The 15,613-nt window shown below is 50.8% G+C and overlaps 8 protein-coding genes across 8 annotated transcripts, besides 1 other annotated feature; 3 read left to right on the top strand and 5 right to left on the bottom strand.

The window, feature by feature from the left end:
* Positions 1–15,613: part of a sequence feature (contig 1.105 755..277183(-1)) that runs on past both edges of the window.
* On the bottom strand, positions 33–2,083 carry ANIA_10780 (putative phosphatidylinositol-3,4,5-trisphosphate 3-phosphatase; the record flags this gene model as incomplete). The annotated part of the gene is made up of 4 exons (XM_658724.2): positions 33–1,014; positions 1,051–1,482; positions 1,561–1,709; positions 1,835–2,083. The coding sequence occupies 4 exons, from the start codon at positions 2,081–2,083 to the stop codon at positions 33–35; spliced, it is 1,812 nt and encodes a 603-aa protein (XP_663816.2).
* Positions 2,310–2,789, bottom strand: ANIA_10790 (uncharacterized protein; the record flags this gene model as incomplete). Its single annotated transcript, XM_050611657.1, has 1 exon — positions 2,310–2,789. The coding sequence occupies one exon, from the start codon at positions 2,787–2,789 to the stop codon at positions 2,310–2,312; it is 480 nt and encodes a 159-aa protein (XP_050466972.1).
* ANIA_10784 (pentatricopeptide repeat protein) lies at positions 3,626–5,288 on the bottom strand (the record flags this gene model as incomplete). Its single annotated transcript, XM_050611655.1, has 2 exons — positions 3,626–4,969; positions 5,025–5,288. The coding sequence occupies 2 exons, from the start codon at positions 5,286–5,288 to the stop codon at positions 3,626–3,628; spliced, it is 1,608 nt and encodes a 535-aa protein (XP_050466971.1).
* Positions 5,728–6,636, bottom strand: ANIA_10781 (U6 snRNA-associated Sm-like protein LSm4). Its single transcript, XM_050611651.1, has 3 exons — positions 6,486–6,636; positions 6,228–6,419; positions 5,728–6,171 (listed from the first exon to the last, which is right to left on the bottom strand). The coding sequence occupies exons 1-3, from the start codon at positions 6,486–6,488 to the stop codon at positions 6,007–6,009; spliced, it is 360 nt and encodes a 119-aa protein (XP_050466970.1). The 5' UTR covers positions 6,489–6,636; the 3' UTR covers positions 5,728–6,006.
* Positions 6,907–8,709, bottom strand: hat1 (histone acetyltransferase catalytic subunit HAT1). Its single transcript, XM_658726.2, has 4 exons — positions 8,626–8,709; positions 8,289–8,564; positions 7,959–8,220; positions 6,907–7,920 (listed from the first exon to the last, which is right to left on the bottom strand). The coding sequence occupies exons 1-4, from the start codon at positions 8,642–8,644 to the stop codon at positions 6,987–6,989; spliced, it is 1,491 nt and encodes a 496-aa protein (XP_663818.1). The 5' UTR covers positions 8,645–8,709; the 3' UTR covers positions 6,907–6,986.
* ANIA_06215 (uncharacterized protein) lies at positions 9,135–10,094 on the top strand (the record flags this gene model as incomplete). Its single annotated transcript, XM_658727.1, has 1 exon — positions 9,135–10,094. The coding sequence occupies one exon, from the start codon at positions 9,135–9,137 to the stop codon at positions 10,092–10,094; it is 960 nt and encodes a 319-aa protein (XP_663819.1).
* On the top strand, positions 10,566–11,990 carry ANIA_06216 (Mn(2+) transporter ATX2; the record flags this gene model as incomplete). The annotated part of the gene is made up of 3 exons (XM_658728.2): positions 10,566–10,751; positions 10,826–11,761; positions 11,816–11,990. The coding sequence occupies exons 1-3, from the start codon at positions 10,702–10,704 to the stop codon at positions 11,988–11,990; spliced, it is 1,161 nt and encodes a 386-aa protein (XP_663820.1). The 5' UTR covers positions 10,566–10,701.
* On the top strand, positions 13,181–15,413 carry ANIA_06217 (F-box/WD repeat-containing protein; the record flags this gene model as incomplete). Its single annotated transcript, XM_658729.2, has 3 exons — positions 13,181–13,519; positions 13,582–14,919; positions 14,967–15,413. The coding sequence occupies 3 exons, from the start codon at positions 13,181–13,183 to the stop codon at positions 15,144–15,146; spliced, it is 1,857 nt and encodes a 618-aa protein (XP_663821.1). The 3' UTR covers positions 15,147–15,413.

Here is a 15,613-nt window from a genome sequence, read left to right as displayed (position 1 = left end):
CTCCCCTTTCTCTTCCATCCTAAGCCCCAACCCTACCCTCCGGACTTTCCACCCGCCATGGGAACATTTTCCTTCTCTTTCTCGCTCGCTGTCCCAACACTACCCTCATCATTACTGCTACTACTATCAACATCAACTTTGTCCTCTGCGGTTTCATCTCCACCCCCATGATGACTATCCTTCAATCTCCAATCCTTCACCCTAGTCTCAGGAATCGGCTCTCCAGGCTTCGGCTCCGTGATTACGCCCCTAGAGACCGGCCTCTTCTGCGCATGCGTATTTTGAACCTCCGTCGTATCATCATCCGCATACCGCCACACAACCTTCAGCCGATCCAGCGCCTTAATGCCCTTCCTAGAAGTTCCCTTGATACCGTCCATAGCATCCCAGTCGATTTCAAAGACGCCGGAGTCGTATTTATCCCCGCCCTCAAAGTACGGGTTGAACCAGACGTGCGCTATTGAGGTCACCATAGCCAGGCCGGTGTAGGAGGCTGCTTTGCTCCGGCGCTCAAAGTCGATATTTATGTCGGGAGAGGGGAGGATGAGGGGTGAGGAAGGGCGAAGGAAAACGGCATGGGTGTGTTTCTGTGGCGGTTGAGAGGTGGTTGTTGTTGTAGGGGTTGTTGAAGCCGAATTGGAGGCGGGTGTCGTGGTCGAAAGGAGGGAAGAGTCAGATTCAGTGGCGGAGATGGGTTGTTGCTCCTGCACCTGATTGCTGGTGCCGGAGAGTTTCGTTGCGTTGAGTTTCTGTTTGGGGTTGATCTTGCTGTTATTGTCGTTGTTACTGCTGACTTTGTTGTCTTCGTCGTCTTCGCTAGTTGTGTTGGACGACCGTTGGGACGACTGAGACTGCAAGGTACTATCTGACATGACCGTCCGTTCATCCTTTCGAAACAGGTGAAACTGCTTAATCTTCTGTCCTTCCTCCACGAAGCCCTCCACCACGACCTTGACTCCATCCCGTAGACCCCAAACATGAATCTCAAGAATCTCAACCGGCCGCTCAACGTACCTTTTCCCCAGTTCGTTCGTCCACCGATTCACATACCGTACCCATCTGAGCTGACTGGGTATACTGACGCCAGACCCGAATCCTACTCTCATCCGGCGCTCCGTGAACCGTTGCAACGCATCCTCCATCTTCCACCCCTCCTGGCTAATCAGGTACGAGCACGCCATTGTCCCGCTGCGCCCTTTACCAGCTTTGCAATGCACGACTGCAACCCGTTGCCCCTTCCTCTGATTCTCCTGTCCGTCCGCTCCCGACCCATCCAACCGCTGCAACCAGTTTCGCATGCTAGCCATGACCTTCGGAATCAGCGCAAATGGCGGCGGGTGGTGATCCGGGAACGGGAAATGGTGGATTCGTCCGTAGACCTCCGAGTCAGGGTATCCAGTGCCCTCGGCACGGAACTCCCAGATGCACCAGTCGGCGCCATGTTTACTGTCGAGGAAATTGACAAGTTGCTTTAGCGGTGTCCTGTATGCAAGTTTAGGGTAGTTTGTCGAGGGCCCAGAGGTTGCAATTACTGCAGGAGTAGAAATAAGGTTAGCTTACAGGATAAACCGGCCAGGGAGGTATCGAGCAGCGTTGGATAGGGTAGAGATGGGGCTTGGCTCACTGTTATCGGCGACATAGCAAAGATCTAGACCTGTCTCTGGATGTTGAAGTCGCGGTCCAGCTACAAGCTGTCGCAAAATTGAGGCCTGTGTTGGTCGAAAGCCAAGTGTGCAAGTCAGTCTGGGCGCTGCGGTGTATCGATGAATGGAGGGGTTGCATACCATGAATTGTTGGAACTGTATAGCGCCAATCCTACCACGGAATGACGTACTGGAAGTAGGATTAGGGGATTAGGGCGAGGCGAGTCTGTACAAAGGATCACTATCTGTACGTGCTTGCCTCTAAAGACGCGTTCGGCTCGTCCTTCACGATGGTCAACGGGCGCCAAGACACTGATGTCATTGGGGGCGCATTGTATAGTTACAATATACGGGGTACATATAGGCTCGTCCCATGCAAATAAATTATATTGATGCATTGTCTGCAGTAGAGTATAGGAGAGACAGCTGATGTGGCTCATCCGAGTAGAACTACCTTAGACGATTCAATACATTACATTAAACTATAACAGTAGCATCGCAGATGCTAGCACCAAAACATACTTGATACCACCTCTGCGGTACCCCGTAGACCGATTCCATTACCAGTTCCAGTTCCTAAATTCCCAAAGAGCTGACCTCGCAGCTCAGACCAAGTCTCGTCTTCCTCCAATCAGCCCGCAGCTGAAAAAAAAAGTCGGATGGCATTTAAGCAACCCCATAGACACTCGTCACGGGGATCGTAAAGGTCCTTGTCGAGTTGCCCGCAACGCTGACGTTCTTCTCACCAAACGCATAATACTCCTCGAACATTGCCTCGCGCCACTGGTGCTGTACAGAGACAGTCCAATTGGGATAGGTAGCCGGCTCGATCTGCGCGAGGATGCCCTCGTCCTTGCAGGGCGCGTAGTCGTCCTGCGTGCTTGTACCATTGCAGGACGTGTTGAAGCCGGGTGTATTTTCCGAGGCGTGGCCCAGGATGTTAAAGCTGTAGACGCAGCCGCCGGGAGAGCAGCCCAGGTCGAACTGCGAGACGTGCCATGTTAATGCTGGGTTTGAGGGGTCCGCTGTGCGCGCGGGCATGCGGTAGGCAGTCTTCGGGAGGTTGAGGGAGGCGGCTGATGTGCTCGTCAACGAGAGGACGGACAGCGCGACAGTGGCAAATGTTGATGAGAGCGAGAGATGCATTTTTATATGTATGTTTGGATTTATCGGGTTGTTTTGTTGGTGCAATGCAATATATGATGAGGGAGAAGAGAATGTTGTTCAGATATATTCTGAAGACTGGAAGAAAGGAGACTATAAGAGAGCGGAAGGGATGGTAGGACGGAGCAGTATGGAGCCTGACGGGAGCGAAAAGTTGAGACAATTGGAAGAATACCGACTATAAATGGAAGACGAAGATCGCTTGGCGGCGTTTGAACGCAGATCCCCAGGGGTTCTCTCTAAAACGACCGACCTGGGGGTCATTGACGCTATGAGATGATGGGCATGCAACATTCAATCAAGCCCACTCAGGACGATGGATGATGATGCGAAACGGCGAAACCGGCCATTGTTTGACTCTGCGACGGCGCTGTGGACGCCCAAACCAGTTTGAACGGTTGTCTCGCTGGTTCCTGGATGGTTCACCAGTGGAACCTGCAGCAATCCTGCCCGAGATTAATCATGGATGCTTCATCTGTGCGCTTGTTTGGACCTGGAGCGTCCACGGTTTGAAAGATGGGAGCTCTCGTGAGCGAAGTCAATCGGTCGAGTCAAGCAACTCAGGCCCACCTGAAAGAGTCGTCTAAGCTAACAATGGTATGTTTTGTGTACATAAAACAGATTGTGCTCGACTGGTACGGGTATCATTGCGATCAACATTGTGCCGCCCGTCATCCTTAGTTCGCTGAAGTGTGGGCAGGCCCCCTCAGGATTCAGGAGATAAGCTATCTAGATACTCCATAATAGACCTCGGTCTTTTGGTTGGAGATGGTAATGTACAATTGGTGATAAGGATATCATGATTGCGTCTCAAGTGCTCAAGTCTCTGTAGGCTTCTGCTCCACCGCCGTCTTGACCTTCTCGGTCTTGGCCACCAGATCCTCTGGCGTGCTGAGACTGGGCTCGTAGTCTTCCCAGCCTTCCTCCTCACCCGCCTTCGCAATGCTCGTCGCCTTTCTCTTCTCCTTTCTCCTCTCCTTGTATTTCGCCCTCTGTCTCTTGTACCGTTCTCTCTGTGCAGCGGTTTTTCCAAGCTGCGGGTGTTCCTTGTGTTCCAATAGCTTGGCAGCATACTCGTCGTCCGATTCCGCACACAGACGCAGCATCTCATTACGTAGGCGGATTCGGACTTTGAACCCGCGTTTGTATAGGTCATCCAAATAGAGATAGGCGGACTTGAAGTTGCCGGTTTTCAAGCAAAGAAATAGCAGATGCTCAAAGGTCTCCCCGTTCGGGACCAGGCCGAGTTTCGCCATTTCCTTCACGAAAAATACGGCAGACTGGACGTTGTTGCCGGCTCGGCACATGGCGAGCAGAGAGTTGAACATCGGCAGAGTCGGGTTCCGACCGCAGAGGGCGTAGATTCCCTTGTAGATGTTGACTCCGTCGTCAACAACGAACGGATCCCGGGCCGCGGCCTTCTCGCACAGTTCGATTACTAAGGCGGCATATTCGAGCTGGATAACTTTTCCCGATGCCTTCAACGCCTTGATCGTGTTCCAGATATCTCGCGGGTGGATGTTATTCTCGCGACAATGGACTCGGATCGACTTGAAACACCTCATTCGCGCACCGCGGGCAGTCCCCGTACATATTTCTAACGCGGAATACAGATCGCCGGCCGCAAGGTGTCCCCTGACCAAGCTCAAGAAATCTTTATATCCAAGTTCCAGCTCATTGTGTTCGAGCATATTGACTACAGCGTTCTTGAGCTGCGTATCTCCATGGCGCGCAGCCACCTCGAGAACCTGCTCGCAGATGCCACGTGGTGGGGCAGCGTTCTTTAGTTCCACTATTCTCCTCCAGATAAAGGATGTCAAATCATAGTGGTGAGCCTTGCTCGCTGAGTCGAGAACATACGTGCGAAGCTCTCGGCTCATAACATGCCCCTGGTTCAAGCGAACCACCATCAGCTCGCGAACCAGGTCAAACTCGTTGAAGTCACAGAGATTGTAAATCAAAAGACTGTGAAGCCAGTCCTTGACCACAATACGCTTCCTCTCCATATGCGCAATATGATCGAGCGCCAGCTCAAATTGCTGCTCCCTGATCAAGCCCGCCACCACATAATGCCAGTCATCCTCGCTGAGGGTGACCCATCGATCCCGTAGGGCTCGCAACACGTCCTGCCGCAGGAGATAGTCGGGATGAACAGCAAGCGCCTTGTAGACAAACGCATCAGCTTAAACATCACATCGAGTTCAAGAATTGACGTACCAGCAGTGCTGCACGGAGTGGGCCAGCGTCAACGGGAATGTTATACTTTTCCATTTCCACAAGCAACTTCCGCACTGTTTTAGACGATCCATGCTCAGGATCTGAGTTGCTCTGTATAACCGCCTTATAATGCCGTGTATTCGGTCGAATTCGACGGTCCCGTAACAGGACGTATAGTGGCTGCATCGCATTGGCCAGCCTCACACGCGTGTTGCTTCGTCTTGTGAGCAAGTCCTCTAGCTCGTTTGTCGGAAGAGCCTTCATGCTGTTAGGTGCTTCAGGAGGCGGAGGCAACTCCTGTCCTGGCCGGTGACCCCGGTATGATCCAGGCTTCTTCTCATGTCGCCTCTCGTGGTTCTTTTCCGATTTCTCTCCAGGCGCATCTTTCAGCTCGTCATTTAATTGGCCGCTAAAATCCCCATTATGTTGAGTTCCGTTTTGCAATTGTCCAGCAGGAATGGTGCTGTTGCATTTCTCGAGACTTCGCTGTAATGTATCACGCTGAAGGAATGAAGGGCAGAAAGGGCGTCGCGTTGCCGAAACTGTATGGAGAAGGCGCTCGGAGGCATGGGATCGCAGCTCTGAACTGAAATAGTGGCGTAATTGACCCGCCCCAAGTCTCTTGCGAGACATCATGGCTGCATGGTTGTTACAAGAAAGACAAGCTACTGGACCTCGAAATCCCGCCGTTGATATCACGTGATATGAAGGTCTATTCAAGCTGCGCGATTAACGACCCCAAAGTAGGTGCTCTTAACAAATATCGGCATCATTTCCACGTGGATCATAAATTGTGATGATAGCAATAAAGTTACATGGCAAGCTCCCATCGAAAAAACAACCCGATACGCCAGGCCATGCTCACGAACCCAACTCGCCAACGATTCTATCCTCCGTGCCGTCGCATAATCTCCAGGGTATCTATCATTGCGTTTGTCTCACTTTCGCTCATTGCGCGCTCCATTCACAGTCTCGCTGTAGCCTAGTTTCCACCCCGACCGCGGCCACGCCCACGGCCGCGCCCACCACGACCTCCCCGGTCGCCCCGTCCACCATCGCGAGGCCCGCGGTTGCGATTCTGAGACTGGTTTTGCTGCTGTTCCTTAACCATATCGATGATTTCTTCTGGAATTCGCAGATATTTGATCTGGAAAGAGCTTCGTGGTTAGATTAGATGATATTCTGCGGCGGCGCAAAACGTACGTTGTTCCCGCGGACATAGACTTCAGGCAGCTTGAAAAAACGGTCTCCCTCGGGGCTCGTTTGGACGACCTCTCTGAGTATTAAATTCATCCAGTTGTCACAGTTGGCAAGGTGGCCGTTCAGAGTTTCGCCGTTCTTGAGCTCGACGAGCATCGGGTGGCCTTGAGCGGCTGTTAGAAGACCTAGGGGGAGCTATGCAGCGCGCAGTTAGTGAGGTCCTGCACGTACACAGAGCTGGCACTTCGGATTAGTGTTTACCATTCTGACTGTTGAGTGCAGAGCGTTGTGGGTTGCGATGAGGGAAGTAGTAGGTGTCCGAAACGTGGAATTTCCGTTGTGAGGTTGGAAATTGAGAGAATAACAATGTCAACGTGGTTATAATAACAATTGGAGGCTCAAAGCAATTCCCTCAGCTACTTCGTTGAGTCTGAGATGTAGCAAGTGATGCTGTGACATCGGCGGAATTGACGGAAAATCAGATAATCCCTTTTCCGATGTATATCTGGATGCAGCATGAGTAAATCGTCTTTTCAAAGTTCGCAAAATTTATCTAGGCTCTCCCTGCCAGGACGCCGACCATGTTACTCTTAAACAACGGTATCTGTTACTGATATTTTCTTCTACCAAGAAGAATAGAAAAGTACGAATTAACGTTTGTCTTGTCGAGCTAGAATAACGGCAAATCTCGATATTGTTACATAACAGCTCAGATTTATTTAAGGAGCTTGGTTCGCGTGAATAGCAGCAGTCTGCTAGGTTCTAAGCCTTTGGCCGCTTTGCAGCCGCAGACTCATCTTCATCATCTTCATCCTCCACGGTGAATTTCCGCTTCGTACGCTGGTCTCTATTGTTCGATGTTTCAGCTTCTTCTTGCTGGGCCCTCAGGCGCTCCTCGCGTTCGTTGAAGAATCCGAAAAGCTGCTCGTATCCATCCTCCACGTTCGTGACAGTATCCTCTAGCGCTTTGTGACGTTCGCTCATCTTTAGCTGGATCAGCACGTCTCTAGAGCGTTTGTAGAGACGCTGTTTGGTAAGCATGCGCCACCAGTAGTATCGGCGATTATTCGGATCGTCGTCTCTGTATTTCTTGACCAGGAGCCGTGCCATATTGGCGCCGCCCTTTCGACGATTCTTAAGCGGAATCTGGCCGAGCAGGAACATTTCCTGGATGTGCGCGAACTGAGTCGGTTCTATCTTGTAGGCAGTGCGGATCTCGTTGAGGGTTTTGAGCGGAAGGAGGGAGGATGTTGGGACACGCTTAGTCTTCTTTGAGAAATCACTCCACGGATCGGGGTTGATTTGGATATTGTGTTTGAGGAACTCCGGGCGCAGGATATGGTAGTCGGCTGAGTCCCGGAGCACGTCGAAGGATTCATTCGGATCTTCGACGGTTAGTTCCATGATTGTTGGGTCATCAAGACATGTTTTATGGATTGTATTGTAAAGGTTGACGCCGTGACCGGTTCCTTGATGGGGCGGAAGAATCAGAAACTGAGCAATTCGCAGCCTTGACGGCAACTCGCCCGGTCGGACTAGCTCTGGTGGAGGAAAGGGACCGTCTCTAGGCATAGGGTTCTCTGAACGATCTCTCTTGTAGAACCACCATCGGTAGGTGGTAGCATAGCCCACTATGGAATATGACGAGGCTGTTGGGGTGGGAGGTTCAACCTTCTCGTATCTAGCCGCTGTTAGCCTGGGTACAATTTCACAAAGCTAGCTACAGCATCATACACAAAATAGACCGTCCATCTGTCCAATGTCCACTCAGGGTCATCTGTCGAGAGAGGTGTTCCAGCCTCGATGTAGAATGATACCATAATCTGAAATCGGTTCAGCAAAAGCTGGACTTGAGGATCCGCAAGGGACGCTGCCCAGATCTCGTAGTTCCGCCCGCGAATAGAATAGCTATGGGACAGCTTGCCCGGTGGCACGAATTCTTTCGCGTCCTCCTCTTGAACAGCACTTTCGAACTCGGGTAGTGAAGAAAAGGCCTCTAGGTTTGTACGTGTTAGCGAATCTACAAACGCCGCGATCTCGTCTTCAAATTTCAAAGGCGTCTACCTTCAGGAAGAAACTCTTTCAATGCGCCGATGATATCAACAGGTTCAGCATCGTCCACAGCCGTGAATTTCTCATCGTAGGAAACGTGGACATGAGGACGAAGATTATGCGCCGCGAACCGCAACCGGATAATTAATCCCTTGTAGCCGAAGATGCGCTCCTCCTCGCCGAAAATTGGGTATGTAAATTGAGGATGAAAGCTAGAAAGCGTCTTGGGTTTTTGCTGGTCGGGATGAACAATGGTGATTTGAACGGCGTCGTTGGCGTCGCAGGACCCTGTGGAAGTCAAACATATCAGTTTGAAAGCGATTGACAGTTAAGAAAAAGGGGTGATTACATTCACCTTCCGCCGACATTATGATGTCTCTCTGTCAGAGTACTGGATAACTGGGCGGAGAGAGGGGATGGGGGAATATGTTTCATCAAGTCTTGAAGCTCTCTTTCTCTGCGCGTCTCTGATCGCGTTGCGCGAAAGGCCGGGCGCGGGACCGGTATAGCCCTTTTAGGATTAGCGCATTTCTCATTGTCCTCAATTCAGTGTGCCAATCTTCATCTTGAGCCCCATGAGATAGTTTTCCAGCTCACTGAGAGTTATGTGCAATTAGATACTTATTGAGTATGGACAGGTAGTAACCGTAGTATTGCTAAAATCTGTTCATGGTTCGTTGTTACCTCGGCTTTCTAGGTACTGTGGTTAGGCTGAATCATTAACTCGGCAGAGATCCTCCTCCTATATCTCCTGCTACATCTGCCCAGTTAACCACAGTAAACCACGGAAAAGTATTAACTGAATATCAGACTACAGCATTTTCCTTACTACTGACGCTGTTGGTCAAGGCAATCACTATGTCGAACACCGCTAATCATCGGATCACTCTTATCGGATTAGGAACCATAGGAATGTCTATGGCTGCTCTCCATCTGTCCCGTGACAACACCATAGTCGACGTCTTCGATACGCGGCCTGACCTGGAGGAAGCTCTTCTCAAAACGCTCCCAATCTTTCTAGTCAGCTCTAGCTCAAGGACCGAGTCACAGCCAATCGAAGTGACTTCCCTAATTTCGTCTGGCCGCCTTAACATTCACTCATCGCTGGAGACAGCATGCGCATCCGCGACCATCGTCCAGGAACAGGGCCCAGAAAATCTCGAATTCAAGCAAACTATCTGGAAAAAGGTTGAGGCTATTGCACCGGTCTCGGCACATTTCTGGACTAGTACCTCAGGCATATCGGCGAGTGCGCAGCAGCAACTATTGCATGACAAGACCCGTTTGCTCGTGGTTCATCCGTTTAACCCGCCACATATCATGCCATTGATCGAAATTGTGCCATCTCCCGAAACAGCCCAGGAGAGAGTGGAGTTTGCGCGCGAGTATTTCTCCATTCCCGGATCTAGACATCGTCCAGTGGTCATCCAGAAAGAGATACCAGGATTCGTGGGAAATCGACTGGCCTTTGCACTGCTGAGAGAAGCTTGCCATTTGGTCCAAGAAGACGTTGTGACGGCTAAGGATCTCGATACTATCCTCATGGCCAGTTTGGGACCGAGATGGGCCGGGAATGGTATTTTCGAGAGTTACCAACAAGGTGGGGGGGTCGGTGGCATTCGTGCATTTTGGGATAAACTAGGAGGCACCATGCAAGAGGTATGGGATGGCTTGGGCCAAGTGAGTGTGGCTGAAGTCAAAGAGAAAGTGGTTCGACAGACAGACGAAGTATATGGCACTTTGACATCAGAAGAAACTCGTCGGGAGAAGGAAGAACGACTCCGTGAATTCCTGAAGGTGCAGACACAGAGTTATTGACTTGATCAACCATTTTTTTTTATTATTTATCGCCAATTGCTTGCCAGATGATTAGCCCATAGAAGCAGAACTGACTTAGCATTACTCTAGATTAAATGAACAGCTTTCCAACCATATGCATTGGGGCCATGCCAGCTACTCGCCTTGGAAAACGTAGGGTTCTTAAAGCGGCGGCAATCGGGGTAGGGCCGATATGACAGAGTTATTAATAACAACTCAACCAAAAGCAAAATCGCCGTGCCTAGAAGAAATCATCAACCAGACAAGCTCCGTTATATGAACCAATTCTTCCACAATACACATCAAAGAAGTCCGGCTCTCTTTTCCCAATCGCGCTGTAGATTGCTGGCTCTCTATTGTGTACGTACCTGGTGGCGGCCTTTTTTCCCGCTGCGGATCCCGTTCGCCGACGCCACGTTTCCGGCATTGTCAGTCCCAAGTCGAGCTCGTTCCTGGCTCTACATGGGATACGCAGACCACACCTACTGCACTGCTTGACTCCTGACTGGTCAAGCACTAAACTGATCTGTCCGTACAGATACCCGCGATCGACACGATGTCCCGAGTCTTTTAGAGAGAAAACGAGCTACGGGACGAACGGCAGACCATGGAGGGACTTTTCACATTGCTCACATTGAGCACTGTGATGGCGATTACGTGAGTTTTGACATTACATGCTACCCTTGCCTGACAGACACCGGCTAAACAGTTGGTGATTTTGTTTTCAATAGGTCCTTCGTCGTGGGTTCATTGCCGTTAGCATTCAAACTTTCACCTTCGCAATTGAGACTGATATCTTCCCTTGGCATGGGAGTTTTGGTTGGGACATCTCTTATTGTGATTATACCAGAAGGAGTGGAGACTCTGTACGATGCCATGACTGTTGGACACAAAGGCCTCAGCAGCCGCTCTGTGCCCCTTCAATTCCTGCATGAACGATCGGTTATCCCTACTATCACAACATTCCCCATTGGAAACGACGAGGCAGAACGATGGGAGGGATTTTCGAAAATTTCCACTACCGATACACCTATTATCCACCTTGCGCGAGATTCGCATACCGAGAAAGCCAAGGACACCTCAAGCGCCGAATCGGAGCATGACCATAATGGCGAGAGCTCTCCTCATGCCTGGGTAGGCATTGCGCTTATAAGTGGGTTTATTCTCATGTACCTTATCGACAAAATTCCCGAATTTGCATCGCCAGCGAAACCTCAAAGACCGCCACATCACATATCTTTGGACAACCTGGGCTCTGGGCTTCGCCGGAATTCATCGCCGTCCCGGGATGGGGGCCTTTTGGCTGCCGCGCACAGCCAACGAAGCAGTCATAGCTTTGCGACGACTACTGGTCTAGTCATTCACGCAGCGGCTGATGGTATTGCTCTTGGGGCATCTACTTCCGACACTGGACTTAGTTTCATCATCTTTCTAGCCATAATGGTTCACAAGGCCCCCGCGTCATTTGGGCTTACATCAGTTCTTCTCAGGCAGGGCCTTTCAAGCCGTGCTGCCAGGACGCATTTGTTTGTTTTTAGCTTGGCTGCCCCTGTTGGCGCCTTGGCGACTTTCTTGTTTGTGCATCTACTAGGGTCAGGAACCACTGATGAGGCAAGTGCACGCTGGCGTACAGGGGTTTTACTATTGTTCTCAGCTGGCACATTCCTGTAAGTCACCAGCTCCCTATTGAGTATCCCCAGTAACTGACTCCTGCCCTGAAGATATGTTGCTATGCACACCATGCAGGAAAACAGCTCAACTCCTTCTCGGGACTTGCCAGTCAACGGTTATGATGCGAGGGAAGTAGCGAAGCCTGAGAAGTCCACCAGGGATCTGATTGCTTCTGTGATCGGCATGATACTACCGCTCTTTCTCCAGATCGGGCACGCTCATTGATCTGCTCGGCACTGTTTCTGCCTCTGTCTGTCTTGCAGTGTCAGACCTCCTAGAATGAATTAGCTAGGGCAGTCGATATGCTTGCATTTGTCTGACAACTAGAATTTTCTCCTTTACCGGTTCTTGATTACGTCCTTAGGTTGTGTAAGAATAGAAGCTGGACGTGGCGGCGTTCTATATCCACTCCTGGCATAATCTGATGGCTGTTGATGACCATATGTGGTGTCAGTTTCTGAAAGTACTACAGTTTTGATCCTGGAAGACCAGGGTGGTGATGAAATTATGTGGTAACCGTAGGAAGATCAAGTTCGTTCAGCTGGGGCGCTGAAGCGGATGCCAAGCCCAGAATACGGAGGACATCCAGGCCTCCACGTCCCATAGCATGTACGGTCTTTAGCATTATAGAGGGATCGCTGTGTACTCTGGGTATACGCGTGTTAAAATTACTTGAGTGACGAGTCTCATGCCTCATGCAATGTAGGAATAGCCTTGGAACTTGATTGCAAGTGATACTCAACTCCGTAAGGCGTCTCGACTCTGTGGAGCGCCTCACTGGCTAATCACAGTGACCGTTGGAAGGCCCACCCAGCTGGAGACGGCCATGGCCGCGGGCCAGCACCTGACTTGGACTCTGATGCTGCTCGATCGAGACTCTTTGAAATCAAGCCTGCGTTTCCGTTGCGTCGACTCCCCTCGTGGGCTTCACTACTGCATCTCTCAATATTCCTTCTTCCTTCTGCTTTCTCCTCTTCCTTGTTGAATCCATTTTCTTTCTGTTCATTATATGTTTATTCATCCCCTTCTCTGTTTTCGTCCCCTTTTTCCAGCCTGCGGTCTTTGCTGCCCCCTATTATTCTCCGGACTATCGCTTTGCTCTCCCAGCCAGCTGAACCTTCTGCCAGCAGTCTTTCTCACCACCAACCACCAGCCAACCAACCAACCAAGTGTCGCCGTCTATCCACTTCCGCTTTCCTCCTCTCTTTAGGCGCTTCGATTTTTCAACAGAAGTCCGTTATTCATTCTGACTCGCTCGTTCCGAAAATCCATGAACCGTGCAGATCTCCGACGGAGCCGGATATTACGACGTTCACCGTGAAGCTTGCGGGAACGGTCTGGTGGATGACATTCTCTTTGTTGCGCAAACATTTATGGGCATTCGGCGAACGTCAGATCCTCTGATGGTAAGCGGAATGGGCTCACACTCGAAAGCGATACCTCCCTCCGATAAACCTTGCACCTCTATTCCCCCTAATCTCCTCCCGTCGGCGCCTGCATCTCCTCCGACCCCGGCTCCCAGTCCTACTCCCCACCAGCGACTACCCTCTTGGCGAGCGCCTGAACAGGAAGAGGATGCGTTGCTTTTGAACACCAAGTTTTTCGAGTCTTTGTCCGGGCCTCGAAGGCAACAGTACTTGGAAGCTATCCTTAGTCTATGCAGCAGCCAGCAACTTAGTTTTGTCTCGAGCTATGTCGCTCCCCGCCTACGAAAAGATCCGTTTCGCGTCTTTCCAACGGAGATATCTTTAAGAGTGAGTTGGCCGCCGTCTTGCACTACGCGACTCGCGAACACTGACACTGTGCTTCTGAGTAGGTTCTCTCCTTTGTTGAGGACCCAAAGACTTTGGCGCGAGCATCACAAGTATCGAAACGATGGCACGCACTGTTGGAGGACGATATCACCTGGAAGAATCTCTGCGAGAAACATGCGTTCACCCATCGGCGACCTGCAGAAGATAATCAGGATATCATTGAGTCCATTCATAACCACCGCACGAACTCCTTGAGCGGGCTACAAAGGAGACCTAATAGTGCCACGATTCAGTCCCGGGATGGTTTTGCAGATATCCCTCGGTCGTTATCTGGAGATTGGATTGCATCTTCGAGCATACAGACGAGGAAACGTCGAGTTCGGCCTCTTTCTTACAAATACCATTTCAAACAGAAATATATGATTGAATCGGCGTGGAGTAAGGGCGGCAGATGCACCCAGCGACATATCTCGCCCGACCAGGGCGTAGTAACAAGTCTGCATCTTACTCCCAAATACATCGTGGCTTCGCTGGACAATGCTAAAATCCATGTGTATGACACCAACGGAGAAAACCAGAAAACACTCGAAGGACATGTGATGGGCGTTTGGGCTATGGTTCCCTGGGACAACATTCTGGTCAGCGGTGGTTGTGACCGGGAAGTGAGAGTATGGAACATGGCCACCGGCGAATCGATCTATCTACTACGCGGCCATACGTCGACAGTGCGTTGCCTGAAAATGTCAGATAAGAACACGGCCATTTCCGGCTCGAGAGATACTACGCTGCGGATATGGGATCTGAGGACAGGTACGTGCCGCTCTGTTCTGGTTGGTCACCAGGCCAGTGTCAGGTGTCTGGCTGTTCACGGAGATATCGTTGTTTCTGGAAGCTATGATACCACAGCGCGCGTTTGGAGCATATCGGAGGGGCGTTTTCTGCGAGCACTATCTGGTCATTTTAGTCAAATCTATGCGATTGCCTTTGATGGCCGCCGTATCGCGACTGGCAGTCTTGACACCAGCGTTCGAATCTGGGACCCAAATACTGGCCAGTGTCATGCTATCCTCCAGGGTCATACGTCGTTGGTTGGGCAACTGCAGATGAGCGGCGATACTTTGGTCACCGGTGGCTCTGATGGGTCGGTCCGCGTTTGGTCATTGACTAGAATGGCTCCCATTCATCGGTTGGCGGCCCATGACAACAGCGTGACGAGTCTTCAGTTCGACAATAACCGGATAGTCAGTGGTGGTAGCGACGGCCGCGTCAAAGTCTGGTGTCTGCGGACCGGACAGCTTCTTCGGGAGTTGTCGACACCCTCGGATACGGTTTGGAGAGTTACGTTCGAGGAGGAAAAGGCAGTCATAATGTCGAGTAGATCCGGTCGTACTGTTATGGAAGTAAGTTGGACCCGCTGTGTTTCTTGAAAGTCTCTAACATTCTGTAGGTCTGGAGTTTCTCACCACCTCCAGAAGACACTGAGTTTGACGCAGCAACAATCGGCGCTTCGTCTAGTATATCTGAACCACCACCGGTTCGCGATAGTCACCCAATACGACCACTCGTACTTCCGGATCTTCCGCAAAGAAGCGATGGCGACCAAGTAATGGTGGATGTTCCACCATAAACTGTGGAGTGCTTCAACACGACAAACTAGCGTCTTCTTAATTTGCACCTTCAGCGTTGTTGCTTCGGTTTGCTGCTTCTAACGAGATTCCCCGCACCGCCGGCGTGCAGGATTGGTCACATATTCACTGGTTAGCATTTGCATTCTGGGTGTTTAGGTTCATGCTGCAATGTTTTCTGTCTATGGACTTCGTGGAGTTAGATAGGGAATGGCTGCCATACTGGCTTGATACCAGCTGGAATCTTATGCGGAAATTGTACTCATTTTAGTTTGCGCCTCAGGAGGTGCTCCTTTTGATAACAAAAAGCCCCTATACACTTTGCCTTTTTACTTGTAAATCAGTGCTATAGCACGTAGATCTCTCCCCATCGTAAAAGACTGGGGGATGATCCCATTCGTCAGCTGACTGATCTCACGGATTTAGCGTTCTCCGCTCGATCTTCGGCTTGAGCCATGCACAAGACTCT

This window comes from Aspergillus nidulans, chromosome I (genome assembly GCF_000011425.1).
Source record: "Aspergillus nidulans FGSC A4 chromosome I".
NCBI lineage: Eukaryota > Fungi > Ascomycota > Eurotiomycetes > Eurotiales > Aspergillaceae > Aspergillus > Aspergillus nidulans.
Note: the sequence above shows the minus strand (reverse complement) of the source record. Positions and strands in the feature narration are given on the sequence as shown.

Bases quoted from the DNA above. Each gene is read 5' to 3' on its own strand.
- ANIA_10781 (XM_050611651.1), bottom strand. The intron at 6,172-6,227 runs GTACGTTTTGCG...AGCTCTTTCCAG, and splicing joins TCTATGTCCGCGGGAACAAC to ATCAAATATCTGCGAATTCC.
- hat1 (XM_658726.2), bottom strand. The intron at 8,221-8,288 runs GTAGACGCCTTT...GTACAAACCTAG, and splicing joins GAAAGAGTTTCTTCCTGAAG to AGGCCTTTTCTTCACTACCC. The intron at 7,921-7,958 runs GTATGATGCTGT...AATTGTACCCAG, and splicing joins AGATGGACGGTCTATTTTGT to GCTAACAGCGGCTAGATACG.